Source organism: Hevea brasiliensis, chromosome 9 (assembly GCF_030052815.1).
Source record: "Hevea brasiliensis isolate MT/VB/25A 57/8 chromosome 9, ASM3005281v1, whole genome shotgun sequence".
NCBI lineage: Eukaryota > Viridiplantae > Streptophyta > Magnoliopsida > Malpighiales > Euphorbiaceae > Hevea > Hevea brasiliensis.
This window is the reverse complement of record NC_079501.1, coordinates 27,949,921-27,975,641: the sequence shown is the minus strand read 5'-3', so window position 1 is coordinate 27,975,641 and position 25,721 is coordinate 27,949,921. Positions and strand designations below refer to the sequence as shown.

General features: G+C 33.3%; 1 protein-coding gene across 7 annotated transcripts; it reads left to right on the top strand.

Annotated features, from left to right (window-relative positions):
* The first annotated feature begins 1,305 nt into the window (after nucleotides 1–1,305).
* On the top strand, nucleotides 1,306–24,241 carry LOC110669068 (agamous-like MADS-box protein AGL19). 7 transcript variants are annotated; one of them, XM_058153632.1, is made up of 9 exons: nucleotides 1,311–1,391; nucleotides 1,526–1,629; nucleotides 1,872–2,065; nucleotides 19,309–19,399; nucleotides 20,016–20,077; nucleotides 20,192–20,291; nucleotides 20,414–20,455; nucleotides 23,595–23,636; nucleotides 23,885–24,241. In XM_058153632.1, exons 3-9 carry the CDS (start codon nucleotides 1,884–1,886, stop codon nucleotides 24,065–24,067), a joined length of 702 nt encoding a protein of 233 aa, XP_058009615.1. In that variant the 5' UTR covers nucleotides 1,311–1,391; nucleotides 1,526–1,629; nucleotides 1,872–1,883; the 3' UTR covers nucleotides 24,068–24,241. The 7 variants fall into 7 exon arrangements, with proteins under 7 accessions (XP_058009617.1, XP_058009615.1, XP_021686233.2 ...); XM_058153634.1 differs by lacking the exon at nucleotides 1,526–1,629 and having other exon boundaries at nucleotides 1,306–1,391; XM_021830541.2 differs by having other exon boundaries at nucleotides 1,319–1,629.
* Nucleotides 24,242–25,721: the final 1,480 nt, after the last annotated feature.

Sequence of the window (25,721 nt, the reverse complement as noted above, 5' to 3'; positions counted from 1 at the left end):
CCTAATATGGCTCAACTATATAGTTTTATGAGTCTAACAATTCACAATCTAAACTAGACACATTCCAGCATCAATATAATACAAAATGGTTCGAATGCAACGAGTTTGATACTTTCTCTTAAACTGTTAGAGAGTAAATTTAAAAAAAAAATAAATTATACCTAATTTTATATTAAAATTTAGTTAAAAAAAAAAATAATTAACACTGTAAATTTAGCATAAAATTTTTACTCAAATCAATATGGAGCAAAAAATTTATATCTATCAATTTCATATAATCCTTGATTCGATAAGCTATGTATTATTTTTATGCATGCTTTTTCTAGTAACCAGTAATTAACATTTCTGATAAATAGCATACATGGATGCACAATTTTATTTTGTTCGTGGTAGTCGGTGAAATAACAGTAGAACGGAAGCACGGTTAATATCAATAAGTGCTCCCATATCTGGGGTTCCCATCATCAGACCAACAGCATCAGTGGTCCCCGCAAGACCTCTGCCTGAAAAGACAAGCTAGTAGCTCCACAGTGCACCCTCTCGCCTCTGACACAAACCAGCCCCATTTGATAAATCGGAATTAACCATGCGTCAGCAAGCTAACATGCACCCGCAAATCTCCGTCGTTGACTCCGTTGGAAGGTACTGATCCAACGGTTCAAATACATGTTTGCACCTGATTAGTTGGGTCCTTCATAGGTTTTACTATCGAAACCCTACGCACCAAAACAAGGAGGTGCCACGTGACAATTTGTGGTGGCATGGCCAAGCATTCTATCTCGCAGTACGAAACAGCTCTGACGTGTCTGTCTTCTAGCCTTGTACGCTAGATATTATATAATTTTCACTTGTACGGACAGTTAGTTTCCTCCTATCTAAATATTAATTATTAAATATATTAAAAATAAATTTTTTTTCATAAATTTTTTTTAATATAAAAAATAAATTTTATATAATTATAAAAAATAATATATACAGATCACATTTAATAATTTCTTTTACTTTATCTATCAATTAATTTGTTTTTAAATTGTCCGAAGAGTGCTCAGATTTTACATACAACCCTTTGGGGGGTTGTTATGGGAGCTTGTCTGGGAGGAACTGGCAACCGACGGGAATGTTCGCTGTCTTGGCCATTACATGGGCAGTTGCCTCTCAACTGGATACCGGAAAGGCAAGTTGTCAGTCTATGAGGACAGGTGTCATGAGGAGGAGGAATGGCAATCAAAATTTTGGTGCATCCTATTGTCGCTTTCGTTGGGTTGAGTAATAGTGGAATCACATTGTTTATTTATATTGGCATTTGCCCACCCATTTAAGTCATTCCCTGTTTTCTTTTTTGGGGAGGGGTCTGTTTTTTCCTCAATTTACCAAAAGGAGAAAGAGATTAGGTTCTTGATATGTTGGTCTTTCTTTTATTATTTCTTTATTCAATTAAATTTTTTTTTGATCCACTGCTAGGGTTATAGCCACTGGGCTAGGGTAATCTTTAACCAAATTCAAATCCTTCCTATAATCTTTCTAGGGTTTCTGTGATCTTCCGATTCTCTTTTTCTGGGCATTCAAGATTTCAGAATCCTTCACAAGCAATTATTTTTCCCTCTCTCCCATTACTCTCACACATAAAAGGTTTCAGTTTTCTTGTCAGGCATTTCATAATTTGTCCAATGTTTTTGGTCATTCCCTTTCTACTTTTGGAAACCTTATTTGGGTCTTGCGCAGTCTCTGATATTAGATCTCTGTTAGTCAGTTTCGTCTTCCTAGACACAAAATCTACCATTTTTGTTTCTGGCGTCTTACCATCTTGAGCTATTTCTAGTGTATTTTTCTTCCTCTTTTAGCTTAAATATAATATTCTTTGGGTTTTTCAGGTGTATGCAAAAATGGTGAGAGGAAAGACTCAGATGAAGAGGATAGAAAATGCAGCCAGCAGGCAAGTAACTTTTTCAAAGAGAAGAAATGGGCTCCTTAAGAAGGCCTTTGAGCTATCAGTTCTCTGTGATGCTGAAGTTGCACTCATCATTTTCTCTCCCAGAGGAAAGCTCTATGAGTTCTCCAGCTGCAGGTACAATTCTTTATCTTTTCATACATCTATATATTCAAATATATGGTAAATCTTCCTTTCCTCTCTCTTTTAAAAATTTTCTTGCAAATTAATTCATCTATGAATATCTTGCTGCATCAATTTGACCATCTGAGCATACTGAAAAAAAAAAAAGGATTAATCTTGCTTAAATCTATATACAGTACAAGGCCCCTCCCTCTCTATAGCCAGATACCAAGTAGGCAATGAAAAGAGAGTACAAGCTTTCAGGCTTCTCTCCTCTTTTTATTTTCCTTTGTACCAAATCTAACATATTGATTTTGTGCTGTTTGGTTTTAATGTAGATTTGTCAGAATCATGATGATTTTTTGTGTCTTAATTCAGTTTTCATTTCTATTCATTTTCTTGGGTCCGTAAATGTCAGTGAATGCTCAGCAAAAGAAAAGAGAGAGAGATCTTAACGATTGCTCTTCCATTAGGGTTCATTTGTTAGATCTATGTGTTGATTTATTTCAGAGAAGATTTTCTCCTTTATTTTGCTATGCCTCTAAATCAGCATTTCTGCCATTCCATAAACACTCTTCAAATAGTAAGAACCTTGTTAACCTATCAGGACCACATTTTTCAAGTAAGTGAAAGCAATATATATATATAAGCTGTTGATTATCAGAAGTTTAGAACTAATTAGGTGTTAATGAATAACAGTAGATTTACTATCTTGTTTAATTAAGACTAAAGAAAAAAGAAGAAGAGGAGAGAAACTAGAATCTTGCTGTCTATATATATATATATATATGTTTATAAGTTACAATATTGCTACTGAAAAGGAACGAACTGCTTTGTCCAAGGTGACCCCTGGTATTGGTACGTAAGAGAGTTTTCTTGTTCTTGATGTTAGTGTGTGAAGAGTAATTGCTTGATTTCTGACCACATGATTAACCGAAACACATTAAAGTATCTGGCAACTAGACATGGAAGAGCTCTAAATTTGCAGAATGGCAAGTACATGCACTATGTGGTGTGTTGTTAATTCGTGTCCTGAACTTTTTTTGTCCTTGTTTTCTGTTTGGCTTGGAGATTGGCTTTTTGTTGGTTGGTTTAATTTGTTCTTTTGACTGGGTGTTGCTAATAACCATCCTTCCTTTCTTTATTACTTTAATAAAACTCTTCTTTGCTTAAAAATAAAAAATTAAAATAGTACTTCCAATAGCTTGGGACAAGCAACACGTATACCTTTCTTTTTTTATAAGTAAAATTTTTTTGCTTGTGAATCTCGAAAAAATTTAACAAGTCAAATTACATCCAAATCCTAATTATTAGACTTTTTTTGGTACAACTATTCTAAATGCAACATGTTAAGTGAAAAAATCTGACCAAATACAGTAAAGAACATTTCTTTCTCCAAGTATCTTTTCACTTGATTAACTTATTTGCTGATGCCATTATTACATAATGGATCTAAAGCACCAGTAAAACTTTGCTATTTTAATTATATGCTTAAACCTTAATCATAAGTTAATGGCAAATAGTTTGAAAATTGTTACATCTATTTTCATTGCTGGAGCATAATATTGATAGTTTAATTATGTTTTTGTAACGGACAAAAACCGTTATCTTGGATATGGTAATTTTATTGAATTTGACATAATTTATTAATTAGTTTGTAACAGTTTTGAGCCGTTGTAAAACTGTTCCCTTATATATATATGAAGACAATAATTATAAATTGCTACAAAATAATTGTCACCTTAAATCTAAAATGTAGTAGTGTGTCTTACTACATACCCATTGCTGTTCGTCTACTAAAAACAGGAGTTTATGAGTGATTTGGATATGCTAATTAATATCCTAATTAATCTAGTAATCTTCAAAATCATTTTGGGTGAACTTTTGCTTTTGATTTCTAATCCTAAACCTTGTTTTTTTTTTTAGTAAAATAATCTTCTAATTTAACTATATAGGCTAAGCCTTGAATCCAGACTGTTAAGTTACACCCTAAAAAGATGTTTCAAAACTAAGATCATGTTTAGGGATCAAATGTGTAATAAATTGCATATTCATCTAATTAAGTTGATTGAAAAAATAAGATATTTCATGCTTTTAGATCTCAAACTGCCTAGTCATATATGTGGTGCTTCATTATCCATCGCACTTCTTGTGTGATTAATTAGGAACTCTCATGGGGAAGAAAAATCATGAATTCCTTTGGATGCTCATCCCCACCAAATTAGGTGACATAGGCACGTTAAGTCTATAACATGTATTGCTTTTATTTGGTGTCTTTTTAGGTGCTTTATTAAATTCTTTGAGAAAATTAAGAGCTTCTTTACTAGTGGAAAATAGTTTTTTATTTTCAATTTGTCCTAATTTATAATTTTTTTTTTATTTTTCATAAGAAATAAGGAAAAACATAAAAAAAAAAATTCATTAGTTAATAATAAAAAATTTTTAATTCAAGAAATTAAAAAATATTATTTATATTTTTCATAATTAAAAAATAAATCACAATAAAATATATTTAAAAACTTATTTTGCATTTAAAAATTTATTAATGTGTTATTTATTTATTTTATGATAATATATTTAATCTTTTATTATTGTAAATAAATATTTTTCAATAATTATTCAATTTTAAGTATGAAAAAGTTAATTATATTATAATTTTAGTTATAGAAAAATCATTATTTTTTTATTTATAAAACAGTTAAAAAATAGAAATTTTATTATAAAGAAAAACAATGAAAAATAACTTAAAATTGTTTTTCAAATCTTAGTTAAATTTTAGAAATAAAAATTTAATTTTTTAGTTATTTATTTAAAATTGTCTTTTACTTTTACAAATAAAAAAAAAAAAAGATTGATGTTAAATTAAATGCATCAACATGATATGAATTATTTAACAGGTTATAATTAAGCATGTCATTTTTAACTTAGCTAATCAATTTATAATACTATTTACTTATAATATATTGTCCAATATTATCATTCTTATCTCTACTACATTTCTTTATGTCTTTATTATTATCTACTATAGAACTAACCTTGAATATAAAGCTACATACCTATAATATTACACTATATCAATAAATAATTGCCGCAGAATAAATTACACATACTCTATATATCATTTATACTCTATGTGTCGCTTTTTTTTTTTATAAGCAAAAATTTTATTAAAAATTAACAAGAGAATCAGGAAAAACTTAATAGTGTATTGTCCAACTAAACCTAGATCAATAGATCTCCCCAATACATCCAGCCTAGGAAGACAATAAATGTTAAGTAAAAACGCTTGGCAAATGATGCATCAAAAAGATAAAGAAGAGGGTCCAAATGAAGCTAAAGAGATAATAAAAATCGAAGCACTGGGAAAAACCAATGAGACCAAAAAGCATCAAAGCCAAGCCAAAGATAAATGCCCAGAGCACCTGCAGCTGCACCTTCAAACAAAGATAGTCTCCAAAAACCAACAGTAGCTCAAAACAAGACCAAGGGAATAGGATATTCAAAGGGAAGCCACGATATCATTTGTCAGAGAGTGACCCTGTCCGAGAAAGCCACTCTATATGTGGCTTAAGCCATCGATTTGATATAGTATATTTACTAACTACAATATTTTTTTGATCAAAGATTACAAAGAAGACTTTGTTCTCTCAAAATGTTGCCATGCTACTTTTCAATATTCTCTCCCTCTTAAACAAGGAAATTATAATATACTTCCGGTGCATGTGCACCATTAGTCACATTCATATTGGATCTCATCTCCATAATTCGTGGTTAAAACTGAATTTATGTGAGTAGAGGTGCACTATATATGTAATGTCCTTGTCTCTCTCTTTTCAATAATAAATTCCATTTAGTAATCATCTATCACACTTTTTTTTTGCTTTATGGTAATTAGCACAATCAAACTACAAACAATCAAAATATACTATGCTTTACAATTCATTATCAATCACGCAAACAGCTAGTTTTTTTTTTCTTTTTTTTTTTTATAAGTAATCAATTTTATTAATGAAATCAGGAAAATTTTAGTATGTGCATGTTCAAACTATACCCCCTTCAATAGATTGATCCATACAAACCAAATTAAGATAGACATGCTAAGTGAAAAAACCTGGAAAGAAGGTATAAAAACAAACCAAACTGGAACACATTAACAAAAAGTCATGACATACAATCGGCTCTAGCTATAGCCAAAGCATTAGAGGAAAACCAAGCAAAAGGACAAACCAACAAGTTCAGCTACGCACACAATAAAGAAAAGTAAAAAGAAAAATAGCAATGTAGGCAAACATTAGTTACAATATCATAACAGGTCACCGAACTACCAAGAATTCATCAAATAGCAAAATACCCTACCAAGTAATTGGCAATTAAGATCATAGAGATGCCACAAAATCTATAGAACGGAATAGCCCTTGCTTTGCCAACGCATCGACAATTGAGTTGGCTTCCCTAGGGTCATGAATGATTAGAACTGGAGGTAGTGTAATGACCCGATTTCTGGGTTGGACTGACACTAGAACTTGAGTCAGCATAAGGTCCCCAAAACCCGTAGTAGACATAATTATTTATAATCCGTTCATAAAACTCATTAAGATAGCCCAATTTCAAGAAAATAAATAGACAGAGTTCAGCCATAAATTTGACTATTCAACATGGAGCATTAACTCACATGATCTGTAAACAAATAATATCAATAATATGGGGAGCTCAACTCTCCCTCATAATCCTCAAATCACATATATCAACATTTGGGAGCTCAGCTCCCTCCATCATCAATAATAAACATCTCATATATCCATGCAATTTCACATAATTAATTTTACAACTCCAAAACTAAGTTATTACAACCCAAATAAAAATTATAACTATTAGTCTATGCAGAGTTTAAAATTTAATTAAAAAAATAATAATAACAAACAAAATATTTTTTGTTTAAACCTGCGAAGAAAGAAAGCAGGTTAATCACAAAATAGGCCACCTGTCACTTGAGGAAAAATAGTTGAATATGGGTGAGCGTTCGACTCAGAGAGTAAGATATTGATTTTAAATATAATTTCTATAACTATAAATCTAATGCATTCCTAAGTATAAAATACAACACGTTTACATAGTTTAAACAATTTAACCAATATTCGCACAAAATATAATTTGGAGCACGCACGCACCTATGTATCACATCATTATATATATGGGAGTTGATCCCTTATACACTTCTCTTAATCCAATACTTACCAGCGAGATAAACTCAAGCCAAACTTTCACTTAATAATCCAAATACGGGGGCCAGCGAGATCAACTCAAAGCCGTGCTCACCCCGACTTATCCATATATAAGGATCAGGTCCCAGCGATTCAAGCTCCAGCTACAACTATCCATCCTATCCATATCCATATCCATATCCATATCCATATCTACACCATACTCACACCAATACACACACACAGCTCTATGTTATCTTAATGTGACATCCACAAACAAATTTAATAACATATGTAGCAAAGGAGTATGCTTAGCATTTAACTAATTATATACATACATATAAGTGAATGCATGAGCATGCCTTGATATAAATTAATAATATTGAAATTATAAATAAAATCAATATCAAACTCACAGTGCTACCCAATGCTTATTGGTTCTGCTGAGAAGAAGAAAATTATTGATTTTGATCACCTGGACGAAAGACAAAGTTGCTGCCCTTGCTCAACTCTTATTTCTGCTCCTATTCATCATCTTCCTCCCTTGCTCTATCTAATTTCTTGGTTTTCATATCATTCTCCCTCTTTTCTCATTGCTGACATCCATCTTTGCCAGAAAAATTTCAAAAATCCAGTCACCATCTCCCTCCTTCACTTCTTCTTCTTCTTCTCCTCCTTCTCTCTTTCTCTCTTTTTCCTTTCCTTTTTTCTTCCCCGATTCTTCTACTCTCCAACTGTCCCTTTTTTTAAATAAATTTCATTTTTGTCATTGAATTCTCTAAAAATTATATTTTCTACCACAAAACTTCTAAAACTTTACTTTTAGGTCTAAAATTAAATTAAACTTTTCTCCCCAAAACTTCATAAATTATATTTTCATTCAAATAATAACTATATTTAATATTTCTTCAAAAATTAGAGTGTTATAATTCTCTCCCCCTAAAATGAATTTCGTCCTCGAAATTCTATAACTTAAAGAACCACAAAGTCTAATCCAAAACCACTATGCTTACGCTGAAATTAAACTCTTTTTCTCCATATAATCAAAACAACAATCATACACCAATCACTTCAGAACCCAGTAAAACAAGACAAAGCCTAATGCTCCTATTACTAGAGTTCACTTTAGAACCTAGTAAAACAAGATAAATCCTAATGCCTTTCTCAACTCGATTTCACCCAACACCTGAAACTGTAAACTCCTTCTAACTCATGTCTCTACCCTGATCATTCGTTCATCCTTAACATTAAGTGTGCATTTATCGTCATTTCTATCTTAGGAGATTGTGTACGAACTGGTGCCTATCAAAATCTCAAATAATTGGATCACCTTGACATAGTATACCTTCATAATACAATCTTCTAGAACTGATAGCATCGGCTAAAATTGATTAGAAGGAGAAATTTTCTTCCACAGTCAACAGTACATCTACAATAGTTTCACTTGACATATCATCTTATAATTTATTATCTTTTCTCATACTTCATTTGTCCTCTATGCCTATCATCATTTTTCTAGTATTCCTATCTTTTGTTATTTTCTGGAAGATACCTCTCACTTATAGGTTCTTCCAGAACCAACTTTATTAATACCTACTGCCATTACTCTGATTCTTATACTTGTAATTTGTGAGTACTATCTATATCTACCTCTTTCGAATTTCTTTTCCTTTACTGTTACTTTGTCATTGAGCTTCTGCACAAATGACTTTATTTGTCACACCAAAATATTTATCTGATTCCTTATAATAATCCAGACTACCACTCCACCATCTATACTATCTAACCTAAAGTCTCTATACATCATCAATTATTATTTTTAATTATCATACCTATATAAACCATTAAATCGACTTCAATCAACTTATTATTTACCAGCTTCTTTCCTCAGTTTGATAAGATAGTTTAGGACACCATGTTTGATAAGATAGTTTAGGACACTATTGTACATGTTTAGCAACTACTCGCTTAGGTTGCATTCCTCACCTAACTCCTTTTTTATTGTCAATAGATTAAAGGAATATTATCCCATTGCTACCCATTTCACCTTAGGAATAGGAAATAGAAAGAGTCTGATCCAATCCTATAACTTGAAGCTCCTTGGTTTAACTCCTATCACTGCCCGTACTACTACCTGCTCTAGGTTTTACATTTTTAGGTTTTATATCTTGACAACTGTACTCACTGATGTGGTTCTATTCTGGCTCTCTAATCTTGCTTACCCATTAATCCATCTCTTTCTATCTTAGCCATAACCAAAACTTTAATTACTCTAATTTCTTAGCTTTATTCTTCTTCCTAACCTAATAGTTATACCAGAGGACTATGCCTTTCTGTGTCCCTGCCAGATCATCTACACCTCTGAGCTACTTAGAATTGGTCCGCAGACCCCTACGGCTAGCACTACAACTGACACTCAACTTATCTCTCTTATTGCATCTAGACCCAACTATCCCAACTCTTATTTCTATACTTCTTCTATTTATTGATATTCTATGACTTGTCTCTGTTGACTTACTACCCTTATCCTTTTCTCTGCTTCGAGTATACTCTTGTCTTGGGTAGTAAGAAGATAAGAAAGAACTCAAAGATAGTAGCCATGCATTCATTGCATGATTTCTATTCCTATCTGTTAGACTACAAACTGCCTTCTAATCCTCAAAGAGGGGATCTGCATAGATTCTCTTTTCCCATTTCCACTCAACTATCCAAAAACTTATGGTACTGGGCACCCAATCTTGTCACTAACTCAAAAGAACCACACCTGTTATGATTTAATCACTTATGCTCACAATCCTCAAATCACATATATCAATACTTGGAAGCTCAGCTCCCTCCATCATTAACAATAAGCTCACTCCATCATCAATAATAAATATCTCATGCATCTATGCAATCTCACATAATTAATTTTACAACTTCAGAACTAAGTTATTACAACCCAAATAAAATTTTAACTATTGATCCATGCGGAGATTTAGATTTAAATGAAAGATAATAAAAGCGAATCAAAATATTTTCTATTTAAACCAGCAGAAAAAGAAAGCAAGTTAATCACAAATAAAGCCACCTGTCACCTAAAGAAAAATAGTTAAATAGGAGTGAGCATTCGACTCAGAGAGTAAGATATTGATTTTAAGTATAATTTCTATAACTATCTAAATCTAATGCATTCCTATGTATGAAATGCAACAAGTTTACATAGTTTAAATAATTCAACCAATATTCGCATAAAAGATAACTTGGAGCACACGCACCTATGTGTCACATCAATACATATATGGGAGCTGATCTTCTATATAGCTTTTTTAATTTAATACATGCTAATGAGGTCAACTCAAGTCGGATTTTCTCTTAATAATCCAAGTGCAGGGGCCAGTGAGATCAACTCAAAATCATGCTCACCCCGACTTATCTATATATAAGGATCGAGTCCCTGCGAGTCAAGCTCCAGCTGCGACTACCTATCCTACCCATATCCATATCCACACCATACTCATGCCAACACACATACACACACACACACAGCTCCAAGTTATCTTAAGGTGATATCTACAAATAAACTCAATAACATATGCAGCAAAGGAGCATGCCTAGTATTTAACTAATTATATACATACATATAAGTGAATGCAAGAGCATGTCTTGAATATCAATTAATAATATGGAAATTACAAATAAAATCAATATCAAACTCACAGTGCAACTTAATGCTTATTAGTTCTATTGAGAAGAAAAAAACTATTGATTTGGATCACCTGGACGAAAGACAAAGTTGCTATCCCTACTCAACTCCTGTTTCTGCTTCTATTCATCATCTTCCTCCCTTTTTCTCTCTAATTTCCTGGTTTTAAGATCACTCTCTCTCTTTTCCTTTGCTAGCGTCCATCTTTGCCGAAGAAATCTTAAAAATCTAGCCACCATCTCTCTCCTTCCCTTCTTCTTCTTCTCCTTCTCTTTTTCTTTCTTTTTCCTTTCCTTTTTTCTTTCTCAATTCTTCTACTCTCTATTTCTTTCTTTTTTTCTTTTTTTTTTTAAATAATTCTGGAGAAGGGGCTGTCAGTTGTCCCTCCTTTTAAATAAATTTTATTTTTGTCATTGAATTCTTTCCACCTCAAAACTTTTAAAACTTTACTTTTAGGTCCAAAATAAAATTAAACTTTTCTCTCCAAAACTTTATAAATTATATTTGCATTCAAATAACAACTATATTTAATATTTCTTCAAAATTTGGGGTGTTATAGGTAGAGCCTTCAAAAAAACACAAATTTCATTGATCATTGAGGTGAGATTCCAAGGGGCCAAGTTAGGGTTAGCTGCCCAAGAGACTACATTGATAAAATTTGATTCCAAGATTATTAGACCCTCTCTTAGGAGATAAATATATCTTCAAGGCTTTTTGAATGGCAAACAACTCTGCAAAATTAGAGTCCATACACCAAACAGGATAGGAAAAGATACAACGAAATTCCCCTTTCATGAGTAGAAGCACACCACCAATAGCATTGGCACCTGGCTTCCCAAGAGAGGACCTGTTCACATTCCATTTAAAGGACAAGCTAGTTGTAACGTAGTTCTTATGCCACAATCATCCTAGAATCATGAGCCAGTTAATTTATATGTCCGTCTTTTTAGGAGTTATATAGGAGATTGCTGTGTAATGTGAATGTCACGACCCAACCTATGGGCCGGACCGGCACTAGGACCAGGGCCAGCCTAAAGCCCCTGAGGCTCGTAGTAAGCCTAACTATTCATTAACCCAACTCTAAAGCCCATTTGGGCCCAATTTCAAGAAATCAACCGGACAGAGTCCGGCCATAAAATGGACCTTTCAACGGGGAGTTTTTGACTCACCCGACCTGTAAACACAATAAATAATCAATTGGGGAGCTCAGCTCACCCTCCACATACCCATATCATCATAAAAATATATGGGAGCTCAGCTCCCTCTTCCAGTCCATCAAACATGCATGAAATATTAAGTTTACAGGTCCAAAATAACAATTTATATTACAGACCCCAAATCAAATAAACATTTCTAACACATGCAGAAATTCTAGAAATTTTTAGAATTACACAAACATGAATAAATGACCTGCGAGGGAGAAAGCAGGTTAACCTCAAAAATATCCTCCTGTGGCCTGGAAAAATATTCAACAGGAGTGAGCGTTCGATTCAGAGAGTAAAATATCAATTTTAACCATAATCTCTATAACTATCTAAAACTAATGCACCCTGTGGAGTGAAATGCAGCATCAGTAATAAATTCACATCATAACAACAAAAAGGTAATTTGGAACACTCACACACCCAATAATATCAATCATAATATATGGGAGCTGATCCCCTATACAGCTCTCTTAAATCTAACCTGGTGCCAGCGAAGAATTCAAGCCGGACTTTCGCTTAATAAACCAAATCGGGGTCCCAACGAAGAACTCAAGTCGTGACAACCCACGAAGGATCGGGTTCCAGCGAAGAACTCAAGCCGTGACTACCCGTCCTATCCATAGTTCACGCCAACGCACGCACACTGCTCCAAATTATCACAACAACATACATGGCACTTTCACAGTTATAAATGCAAAATAAATCATGCCTAGGATTTATCTACATAGATATATGCATATAAGTGATGCATGGGGATGCTTAAACATATAATAATATCGAAATTACAATTAAAATTAATATTTTACTCACAGACTTGACAACGGTCACTGTGGCGGCTGGGCGGAGAAAGAAGGCTGTCCCGGCTCACCTGACAATTACATTATAATTATTTAATATAATTGACTCAATACAAATCAAGAAAAGATCAAATACGTCCTAAGTCGTGTTGAAAATCCGGCAGAGTCTCCCCTATACCTAGGACCTACCCAACCTGCAAAAGGGCTCAAAACACACTTCTATATTCACGACTCATATATCCACAATTCAATCACATCACACAGCCCCTCCTGGGGCCATCAAATCAGTCATCCATCATAATATGTAAAATTTCAATTTAGTCCTTATAATTGATCATTTTTGCAAAAACTACCCAAACAAGCTCTAAAAATTTTAAAACTTTGCCCTGCGGTCCTTCGCAATATTACTAGGCTATTGCAAAAAGAATCATAATTTTCTGAGCTATCAAGAATAATTTATGAATTTTTTTATCCTATTTAAGCACTAGAAAATTATGAAAAGCAAGGTTCGGGTTTACCTTTGCCAATTCCGACTTTGGGAACGTGCTCAAGATGTCTGACAATGGGGGGTAGCCAAAACCTCGGTCCAATTCGGAGACTTTTCCAGAACGGTGCTGTTCGCCTGGAAATTCATGCATCGGACAATCATCAAATTTCCACGAATTGAGGATACCTACACGAAGTCCACAACATGGGGGTCAGTACATAAATTTTTCGGAATTTTCTAAGCTCATTTAATGCTCGGAAAAACACTGCAAAGTTCTGTGGGACCCACCGTAAAACAGTGTCGGAAAATTTTGAAATTTATATCCCCGTGAAGCTCTCGACGAGTGGAGCGCTCTGGTACTCTCGGTTTTCTCGTGGGGTTCACGGTTTGCGAGAAATGTAGCCCAAAAGTCAAAATGGGCTAAAACTTCCCGGGTAAAAATTGGACAAACTGCTCGATGGATTTCGGTGTTCTTGGTGTCTATGGAAAGCTCTCGACGAGCAGATGAGTTTAGACATAAGACCCGGTCCGATTGGTGGCCGGATCGGCCGGATTTTGGCCGGGAAAACGAACGGTCGCGCGCGCAAGGGAGGGGTGTTCGCACGCTTTTTCCGGCCGTTTGGGGCGACGGCTGCCCGTGGGGAAGCGGTGGGGCGGCGCGCCGGTGAGCTGGGGTGGTGGCTGGCCGGCAGGCTGGTGCGGGAGGAGAGAGAAAACGAGAGAAAGAGAGAAGGAGGAGGAGACGCGCGAGGGAGAAAAAGAAGAAGAAGAGGGAGCCGGTCTGATTCGACTGGTCCGGTTCGATTTGGCCAGTTCGATTAGGAATACAAAATTTTGAATTTTCACTCTTACCTCGGGACCGAAAACGAGGTCCAAAAATTTCAAAAAAATTTCAGAAAACTCAGAAGAATTCGTAAACTCCAAATATATTTTTAGTTTTGCCACGTGGTCTTTAAATAAATTTTTTAAAAATCATCAAAGTTTATATTTTCAGAAAATCGAACCCGATTTTTAAAATCTGAAAAATCTCAAATAATTTCTTAAAATTTAATAAAATTAAAATATCAATAATACTCATAAAATAATAAAATTTAAAATTTTGGGGTGTTACAGTGAAAGTGTGTAAATTATAAAAAAATAAACTAAATACATAAGATATTAATATTTACGTGGTCCATCCTCTTCACATAGAGCTACATCTACGGGTATGCAATCTTCCATTATCAATAAATAAATAATCCATTATAAGCTCAAAACTATATTATCCTTTAACCAATTACACCCAAGAGAACTCTTAGAATAATCTGCTCATATAAATATATTAGTTAGTTACTTTCATTCATTTCTAGACATAACTTAATATATTTACTTTTTTAACTATTACACCACAAAGGGTGTTTTTAACTATAATGCACAATAGCCCCTTTCTCTTAAACTATGCCCTTTTTCATCTTAGACCAAAGCCTCTTTCCCTCCATAAGATTGTAATGGGCGAGATCCTCTCATCAATGGGCAAAGCTACTCCTTAGCAATTAATAAAGCGACTTACTTTATGTGCTGAAAGTCAAATAACCTTTTTAATATTCTCCTATTTATAGTATTAATTCCTTAATCTTAATCTAATTAAGAATCTCACTCAATTTAGGAATAACACTAATACCCTATTTGGTTCAATTCTATGATAAAATTTATTTCATTTGCAAATGAATTCCATGAGAGAATTCATTTATAAATGAATTTATTTGTTTGGTATATTTTATATTAAATATAGAATTCATTTTAAATGAAATGAATTTTATGTTTAGAATAAATAAAATGAAATAAAATAATATATAATAAAATGATAATTTTGTCACTTGAAATATATATGATTTTAAGTTTGGATTTCATTTGCCAATTCTATCAATTTTGATGGAATTTAGTTTAGTTATAATAAATTTCATAAAACTGATTATTAAGAATTTCAAATAAATTTTCATTTAAACTAAACACTAATATTTTAGATTTACAAATGAATTGTACAAAATTTTGTGAAATTCATTTATATCAAACACTATCTAAGAGGGTGTTTAGTTTAGCTTATAAGTCGGTTAAATCTACCTATAAGTAGATTAGTATTTGGTTTGACATATAAATTAAAAAAAATACTTAAAATAAGTCAAAAGTCATAAGTAAGGCACCCCTTACTTATGACTTATCTACTTATTTTAATACTACTCTTTGACCGATTAAAAAACTATATTATCCTAATAATTTTTAAAAATATAAACACTATCCTCATCTTAACGACCATAACATTCAATGATATATATATATATTCTTTATTATTTTGACAAATTAAGATACTTTTAAATACATTTTAACAAAATATTTAAACTTTTTAAAAGTTAATTTTTGGTAGTTTTACTAAATAATTAACTAGTTATTTTTTAATTAACTTATAAGTTAAAAAAAATTTAAGTCAAAAGTTAAAAATAAATAATATAATCAAAAACTCTTTAAAATAGAAGTTCTACATAATATAGCAAATAATTCTCTACCTATTAAGAAATATTTATCCCACTCAAATAAGTAAAAGATATCCCTCCAAATCTCACTAAGATTTTGTGTTATAATTCTAATAGAGACGAATTAGCCATATCTTGCTTAATTAAGGAAGAACAATTTGGCCAATAACATTGCTATTTACTCTATTTTTCATAAAAGCATTACTTAATTTAAATATGTTAACTACAAGTCTTTACAATTTTTTAAGTAAATTTTGATTTTTTTTTCATTATTAAAACTTCAAAACATTTTAAAAATATTTTCAAAACCAATTTTTTAAATAGCATCGTCTAAAAGGATATTTTTTAAAAGTAGCTTCTACTGCTCTATAATGCATTGCCAAATTGGCCTAAATCTATTTTCATATTCTTAAGTTATGTTTAGCAGGTTGCTTGGTTGAGAGGGACACCAACTGGCTTTCAACATCCTAAAGGGTTTACAATTTACACTTGAAAGAAAGGGCTTTTTCTAATTCATTAAAAAAAATATCTCAAAGCTAGGTTTGTGGAAAATTTTTTCCTAAATTAGGGTAACATTATTTTTTATTATTATTATTATTATTATTATTATTATTATTATTATTATTATTATTATTATTATTATTATTATTATTATTATTATTATTATTACTACTACGATGAATTGGGAAGACAACCCCTCCTTTAAAGGGGCATTTCACATTTATTTGGTGGACTAGTTGAAAGCTATTATGTGTGTATTTAATGCAGATTGGAATTGCTTCCATAGAATTGATTAAATACACGAAATTTAGTTTGATGTGAACATATACTTCTCTTCATTGTTATTAAACCCGAACCGAATCGGTCAGTTGAACTAATAAATTAGTAAATCAATCCTCAAACTGGTCTAGATTTATAGTTGAACCAGATAAGGAAGTGACTCTGCGTGACCCGGTCGACTCAACAGTTGAACTGGTGTGACCCGATTGATGCGGCCAGTTCCATATCCATGACTACCCATCCTACCCATATCCATATCCATACCATACTCACGTCAACATACACACAAAGCTCCAATTTATCTTAAGGCAATATCTACAAATAAATTCAATAACATATGCAGCAAAGGAGTGTTCCTGGCATTTAACTAATTATATACAAACATAAAAGTAAATGCATGAGCGTGCCTTTAACATAATTTAATAATATTTAAATTACAAATAAAATTAATATTAAACTCACAAACTGGTTGACCCGATTGCAACTGGTCAGCTAGAGAGAAGAAAGGCTAGCTAGCATCAATCATCTATACAGACATACTGACCTCTATCAATTTACTAGCAGAATTAACTAATTAATTTAATTAAAGAAGCAAGAATGATTCCTAAGTTCTTGTCGAAATTTTGATAGAATATCCCTTATAATTGGACCTAAACTCCTGCAAGAAAAACTTAATAAAAGCAATACACAGGGCCTCAGGCCCACAATAGTAATTATAATGCTCATCCAGGGCCTAGAAGAAACCTAATCTAGGTCCAAATTTTCAAACTCCAACTCAGGTCCCTAACACATTTACAATTTAAGCAATTATTTTTGGTACTTTAAAAATTATAAAAATATTCCTAGAGGTCCTTCACATCGTCCTTGTATTAATTAAAATCATTTTACTTTATTTTACTAAGCCATAAATGTTTTACAGATTTAACCAGCTAACTAAATCAAGGCACAAACTGCACAACTTGAGTTAGGAACAACCTTTGCAAATTCTGCTACTTCGAATCCATCCGAAACGTCTAAAAATGCTAAGATTGATTGTAATATTGACTATATTTCGAGATGAGCTATCGGGCATTTAGATTAGGCCGAAAACTCGGTCCCAGGCACCGATTAGCTATCATTGATTCGAGTGCATATCCGAGATGCCCATGAGCTGCTGGTGATGGATCCGCTGACTATTCATAAAAAATCTGTTCTGCTCGCCCAATATCGGCCGATTTAGTTTAGGCCATTTGATGAGCATATTCTCCGTTTGATCTCCGATCAAGGCATAATTAGTGTCAAAACGAAGCTCGAGGAGTGTAGATCACGATCCCTAGGTCTGATTGTCCAAACTAGCAGACGGTTGGTCGAGATCTGGTCAGAAAGTCATAAAAATCTGAAACTTCTGTCCCTTTGTTCTTACTCATCCGACCACCAAACGAAGTGAAATTGGTCCCAAAATGAAGCTTATGAAATAAGCTTTCAAACGCCACCAAAAATGCCCTGAGTAGACTTTGAATGAAGCTGAAATTGTACCTGGAATTTCCCTCCCCTGCGTGTGCATTAGAGGAGAAAGTCCCTCCATTTGCGCTGCTGCTAGTACTGCTCCAACCAGCAGATAGCACGCCGACATTGCCTGGGTGGTGGGGCTCCTCGTGGGCTGTCGTTGATGGCTGGAGGCTCACCAGCCATAAGAAGAGGGGAGGTGATGGGGAAAAGAGAAAAGAGAGAGAGAGAGAGAGAGAGAGAGAGAGAGAGAGAGAGAGAGCTTTTTTTTTTTTTAATTTTTACTTTTAATTACCCTTTTAGTCCTTGAACTTTTTAGGTATATTCAAATAGGTCCAAAATTCTTTTATTATATTTAAATTAATTAAAACTTTGGTAATAATAGTAATAATAATATATGTAAAATAATATTCATAATAAAAATATTATTATTATGAAAATACTAATTTATCACCATGAATATAATAGTGATAAATTAATAGTCTAATTAAGAATATTTTATATATAAAAAAAATCAGGTTATTACATTTTTATTTCAATATATTTATTTTTTAATATATATTTAATATTTCATAAATATTAAAAAGAGAATTATAAATTTATAAAAAAATTTATGCATTATATTATTTAAATACTTTTATATAAAATTTAAAAACAATATTAAAATTTATTAAATATAACATAATAAATGTTAAAGTTTTATTTTAAATAATTAAAATTTAATTAATTATATTTATTTATATTTGTAGGTGTTATATTTAATTTATTAATTTTAATTAATTTTATATTTAATTATTTTTTAACAGTTAACTAGTTGAATCATTCAACTACTAGTTAAGCCATTAACCCATTTGTCCGGTCCTTTTCACCAGGTCAACATATGGTCCAGATTCAATAACACTACTTCTCTCAGTTTGGATAAGATTTCAAGTTTAACTTGTTTAAGATTAAATAAAATCATTTTAACGATTATATTCTGATCAGGTTGATTAAGGAATGCAGTGTGTGAATACTCTTGCGTAAAAATATCCGTGCATGGTTCATATATGTTTCTTTTTTCTTCTTTTACTCACCATGCACCCTCGCATTTTGTTCTTGTTTTGCTTTGGAGATTCTTCAGTATTAATAAGACAATAGAGCGCTATCAGAAGAAAGCCAAGGATCTAGGAATCAGCATCAAGACATCTCAAGAAAACTTGCAGGTCTGTCCTCCATTTACTTATCTTTTTTTTTCCTCTCATTCTTGCCAAACAAAACAATTATCCTGGTTTTTCAAACTGATTTTCTTTTTCTGTGTAATCGTATCTTTAACTCTCCACTACTGGATAGATTGTCGAAACTTTTTTTTTTTTTCTAAAACAATTGCTGAAAAACATTCTTGCCAAACAAAACAATTATCCTGGTTTTTCAAACTGATTTTCTTTTTCTGTGTAATCGTATCTTTAACTCTCCACTACTGGATAGATTGTCGAAACTTTTTTTTTTTTTTAAAACAATTGCTGAAAAACTTGCATGATGATAGAAACCATCAAGGGTTTGTTCTTTTGAACATTTCCCTTTTCAAGATTGCAAAGGATACACTCTTTTGATGATGATCACATGCATGAAAATTAATAAGATTGACGAGATCAAACCATTCTTGTAATATTACTTATGAATTGGCAAAAGAGCACATATTTATAGTCTTTGTTCTTTACTTCCTCCCTCTAGCTAGCTCTTGTTCTGTGTGACCTAATATATGAACTGACAAGTTAAAGATTTTTTTTTTCCCATGATAAAATTAAATAACTGGCATGTGTTTATTGATTTTGCATTCAGAATATGAAGGAAGATACGTTTAGCCTGGCAAAGAAGATCGAGCTTCTTGAAGTTTCTAAATTGTATCGAGCCTTAATTACTTGGACGCTTCCCTGATTGAAGTCCCTAGTATTTTTTTTCTTTGGATGCATACAATTCTCTTGTGTTTTAATGTCTTGAAGTTTGGAGATTTGCAGAAAACTCTTAGGAGATGGGTTGGAACCATGTTCCATTGATGAGCTACAGCAGTTAGAGAGTCAGCTGGAGCGAAGCTTAATCAGAATTAGGACAAGAAAGGTATATATATATATACACACACACACACACATCATGTTCATGATACTTTGATATGGCTCCATGGGATGCAGTAAGAAACTCTACTAATAGTATCCACACTATTTACTGTCTTCCGCACACAGAATCAACTGTTTACGGAGAAGATTGAGAAGCTAAGAGAGGAGGTAAACTTTGATTGCATATATATATATATATATATATATATATATATATATATATATATATATATATTTTTTTTTTTTTTTTTTTTTTTTTTTTTTTTTTCTTTTTTTGTAAGCTCAATTTTTATTATTAAATGCAATCTAGGAAAAACTTTGTATGCAGTGTCTGACTATACCCAGTCATCATGCCTCCCCATTACACCATTTCTAAGACAAAGCCTGCTAAGTGAAAAAACTTGAAGCAAAACACAAAATAGATAAAAAAAAGTCTTAGCAAAACACCAAAGCAAAGGTTCTAGTCATATCAGTCGAGAAAATGATAAGATGACCAAAAATCACAAGACCAAAACAAAACATGGCAGATCCAAGACGCATCCCAACATAAGTGCAGAAGAGTAGGGTGTAGGGGCTCGAGGCTTCAAAGCAACCAACTGAAACAAATAAAGCAATCTACCGACAAAGATCAAACATAAATAGGATTATGAATCACTAATGAGAGACAAAACATCATCTATAGGAAGGCTATAAAATCCTCCTAATGCAAATTGCTCACTTTTGCCAAATGATCCGCAAAATTATTAGCTTCCCTTAGAGTATGAGTAAAAGAAATTGGGGGAAAAGTTTTGATCAGATTAAGGATGAAGTTAAGCAGATTGTTCATTCTCCATAAAACCTCCGAAGCACATGTTACCCAAGCAATAGCATTGTAAGAGTCAGACTCAATGATTAAACGTTGTACCTCGTTATTAATTGAGTCCAATTGAGTAGAAATCTAAAGTGCCTTATGTATAGCTCTTAATTCTGCCTCATTAGAATCAATACTTTCAATTCGGCAAGAGAAAATGTGATGGACAATACCACCATCATCACGCAATACCCCACCTACTCTAGCAGGACCTACCAAGGAAAGAGCCATCTGTATTCCATTTCAACCAACTTGGCTGAGAAGGTTCCAAGGTCGGATTGGTCTATTTGGTTTTGCGTTCACCCAAAGTTTAATACAGTCTGCCTCTTATAATACTTGGGATCTAGAGTATGTAAAATTATTGTTGAAACTTTGTATCCATAGTGAGACCCACTGGAAAATAAGGCAACACAAGCTGATATAGTAGGGGTTAGAATTATTGAATGCAATATCATTCCGTAAAAGCCATAAGGACCATAAAATTGCAAAGAAAAGGCACTGCCAAAACTCCTTCTGCATTTTCCCCAAAACCAACGAGTTCCATTGTGTGAAGAGTGAGACCAAATCTTTAAGGAAGTAAAAGGCAAAGCCCCACCATTTTAGGAAAAAACCCCAAACCTTAAAAGAAAATGTGTAGTGAATAAGTAAATGATGAACAGATTTGAGAAAACATCCACAAAAGGGGCAATGATTCTGTGCAATTGGGATGAAACCAATGTGAAATAGCCAATATTGGACTGGGATACGCTGTCGACTAGCCATCCATATGAATAATTCAACTTTCACGGGAGCAACACCTAACCAGACATACGGCATGGGAGGGCTTGAAGAGGATCTTGGAGAAGAGAGTTCCATTATGGCTCTGTATAGAGAATTAACAGAGAATAGCCCCTTTAAATCTCTTCTAGATGGGCAAATAGATATGGAATTGACCATGTTAAGGAATGACTGCAGTAGTTGGATATTCCTTCCATATGTTTGTCTAGTCTAATTCAACTTCTAGACCCATAAACCATTCTCCCATTTTCCAAGGGAAGCCACTGTAGCACTTTTGTCCTGTGAAAGGAGGAACAGATTTGGAAACAAATTTTTTAATGGCACATTAGATATCCATGGATCATTCTAGAATGAAAATTTTGTTCCATCACCAATACAATAGCCCACATTTAATTTAATTGGTGCTGATATCTCATCATAGACGTAAAAAAATTCCATAATGTTCTTCCACAGTGTCGAAACATCACCCTTGCAAGATGATTCTTCATCAAACAAAGTAAGAAGACCATATTTTTTGCAAATCACTGAATGCCAAAGAGAGTTGTCCTCATGTGTGAATCTCCACATCCACTTGAAAAGCAAAGCTCGATTTTGAATTTTCAAGTCTATTGTACCTACCCCTCCCAATCTTTTGCTAGATACGATGTCTGCCCATTGAATGAGACGGGGTTTACACTGACCAGTCCCTCCAGACCAAAAGAAATCACCCATTACTCTGTTCAAATGTGAGGCTACATTTTTGGGGATTTTGAAGATGGAAAGAAAGTACAGTGGCAAGGATGCAATGCAAGATTTAATAAGCACCAAACGCCCAGATTGAGATAATAATCTTCCCTTGCAAAGGAACAGCTTGCTTTCAATTTTTTAAATTATGGGGCACCAAGCTATGATTCTCTTCATATTTGATCCTAAAGGAAGGCCCAGGTGGGTAATAGGTAACTTCCCAAAGTTACAGATTGTTCGTGAGGCAGTTTCTTTAGCAAGCTCTTCCGCAATATTTACACCAACAATGGTGCTTTTATGGAAGTTCACCTTTAACCCTGAGAGTAGTGCAAAACATCTTAGAATATTGGCCGAGGTTTGAATGAATTCCATCCTAGGAGGGCAGAGAATTATCGCGTCATCAGCAAATTGCAGGAGAAATATTGAAGGGCCGTCAGGTGATATTGGGATTCCTTTAGTGTTGCTGAGGCAGCAAGCTTTCATAAAAAGCGCACTAAGAGGTTCAACTGCTATGAGGAAAAGGAGAGGTGACAAAGGGTCACCTTGTCGGAGTCCCTTGTGTAAAGGAAATTCAGTAGTAGCAGAAGTAGTGCCATTTATAACAATTGAAGCTCTAGAGTTGATAAGACATTCCATAATCCATTTTCTCCATTTTTTTCACCAAAATGCATCCTTTCCATTACCGAATCTAAAAAAAACCATCCAACAAAATCAAATGCCTTCTCAAAATCCACTTTTAGCAAAAAACACCCTTTCTTCTGTCGCTTACATGAGTGGATCACTTCATTGGCAATAAGGAAGCTGTCAAGAATATGTCTATGCTGAATAAATTGACTTGTTTGATTAGGAGCATGCATACATATTTGTATATCTGCATTTTGTTCAAGAATTCTTAGATCATAATCTGTTCAAAGATTTGCTCATTGCTACAAGCATTTTACTTTGTTCACAATTCAGGAGAAAATCCTGATGGAAGAAAATAAAAGGTTGCGGGCCAAGGTATTTTCCCTCTCCTTAGTTTTTCTATTTCTACTGCTAAAAACAATTACTCTTAGATCATAAGAGGAAATAGCTACATGTTAAGATTTGTTTAGGCTTATTTATTTAGATTGTTAAATTTGCAAAATAATAATAAAAATAATAAAGCAAAACTTAAGTTATTAATTAAATCCTAATTCAGTCAGTAATTAGATTAATTTTATTTTGGGTTTGGTTAATAAGTCTTTCTCCATGATTGATGTATATAGTGTGGACTGCAACCAATGGACTTGTCAACAACAACAATAAAGGAGCAACATGTAGCAGACAGACAGAGTATGGAGGTGGAGACAGAATTATTCATAGGTCCGCAAATAGCAAACAGAAAAAATATGGAAGTGGGGACAGAATTATTCATAGGTCCACCCGAGACACGAACTAGTTTCACTTAAATAGCAGTGCTCATCTTTTTAATTTGCATCCAACTAAATACTTGTCAAAATATGTTACATAAAGCTAACTAAAGGAGCAGAGGCACGAAACTTTGATTAGTGAGTAGAAACAAATTGTGTGAACAAGTGTATATTTTCGGATATGATTGTCTTATATATGGCATTATTCTCTTATTGTTTTGCTTATATATTCTATTAATATTATTGTTATTGAAAAATAATATAAAGCTTAATATATTACAACTGATGTAGCAAAGAACTTTCACTGGCTCGGAAGCCTGCAAAAGGGGAAGACGTGGCAAGAGAAACCCAGGTGAAATCTGGATATGGGATACTTGATTCTCAAGTTAGAGGTGTTAATATGATAGGGTAAGAAAAAAGTGCAGAAAGGAATTTGGAGATTGAAGAAGAAGAAGTTACTTGACAGGTAATGGCAGACCCAAGGCATTGCTAAGGTTCCCTGGTGCTTTCCACTCTTTCTATTTCTCCATACAATTAAACTTTAGAGAGCCAAGAGGTGAATGGGACTAAACTTTAGGGGCTGAAGACTTGGGGGGGACTCGCAGCTGCTGGGCTGCAAAACTTGTTGCCCTGATTAAGCTATACCAAAGCTTTGGAGATCCCTGACCCCTGAGTATGTAGAAGAATTAGGGTGGATACAGAGATGGGATTGCAGGCTATTTATAATACTTTTGTAACTAGAACGAACTGTATACACGCAATGCTTTGTCGAAATTCGAAATGCCAAGTTAATTTATCTTTGTGCCTCATTAGAGCAAGAGGGATTTCTAAAATCCCATCAACTTCCTCTATGGAGAACAAATTATTCAGCATCGTGGTATTCCAACTTTGGGAAGCAGGAATTGTGAGGTCAGCCACTTTGAGTGCTTCTGCGTCTGCCTTATCTGGCATGAGAGTGGTGATCTTGAAGCTCCCCGATTTAGGCATCCAAACTTCTTCCTAAATCAGAATATCTGTTGCATCACCCATGCATGCTTTTGTACCATGCTTTTGGGCTGACAAAAAAGAGGCCTTTTAGAACTCTAGCCCAGATCAACTACAAGCCTCCAGTACTATTTTGCTAGACAAGCATTATTGAAACGAAACAACTCCCTCAATCCGAGACCACCTTGTCAGTTGCCTCATGAGAATGGAGGCCCATTTCCAGCTAATCCAACGAACTTCTCTGATAATCACCGTGGCAAACTTTTTGTTTAATCGATTACAGGACTCGGGACTATATTTTAGCATTGAATTTAAGGGTAAAAAAAAAAAAAAAAACTTTTGAAAAAAATATAATTTTAGATACAGTTAAAAATACAGTTTGATAAAAAAGTTATTTTGTTTATTTTAATATTCTTATAACTAAAATTTATTAAATCTAATTTTTGATACTCCTTGACTAATATATTTATGAAAGTAATTTTTTTTAATAGCAACTCTAACAACAATGTTAAATAGATTTTTTGAAAATCCTAAAATTATCGTAGAGTAGTAAGGGATTACCATCTAAACTAAATGAGTATTTCTCAGTTTGGACCTGACCATAGTTAATTTGGAATCAAGTTTAGAGAGAACTAGATATTGAACTCAAGGCTCATGACCAACCGGTCTAGATTTCGAATCGACCTGGAGTTGGAACCTCTAACGTCTG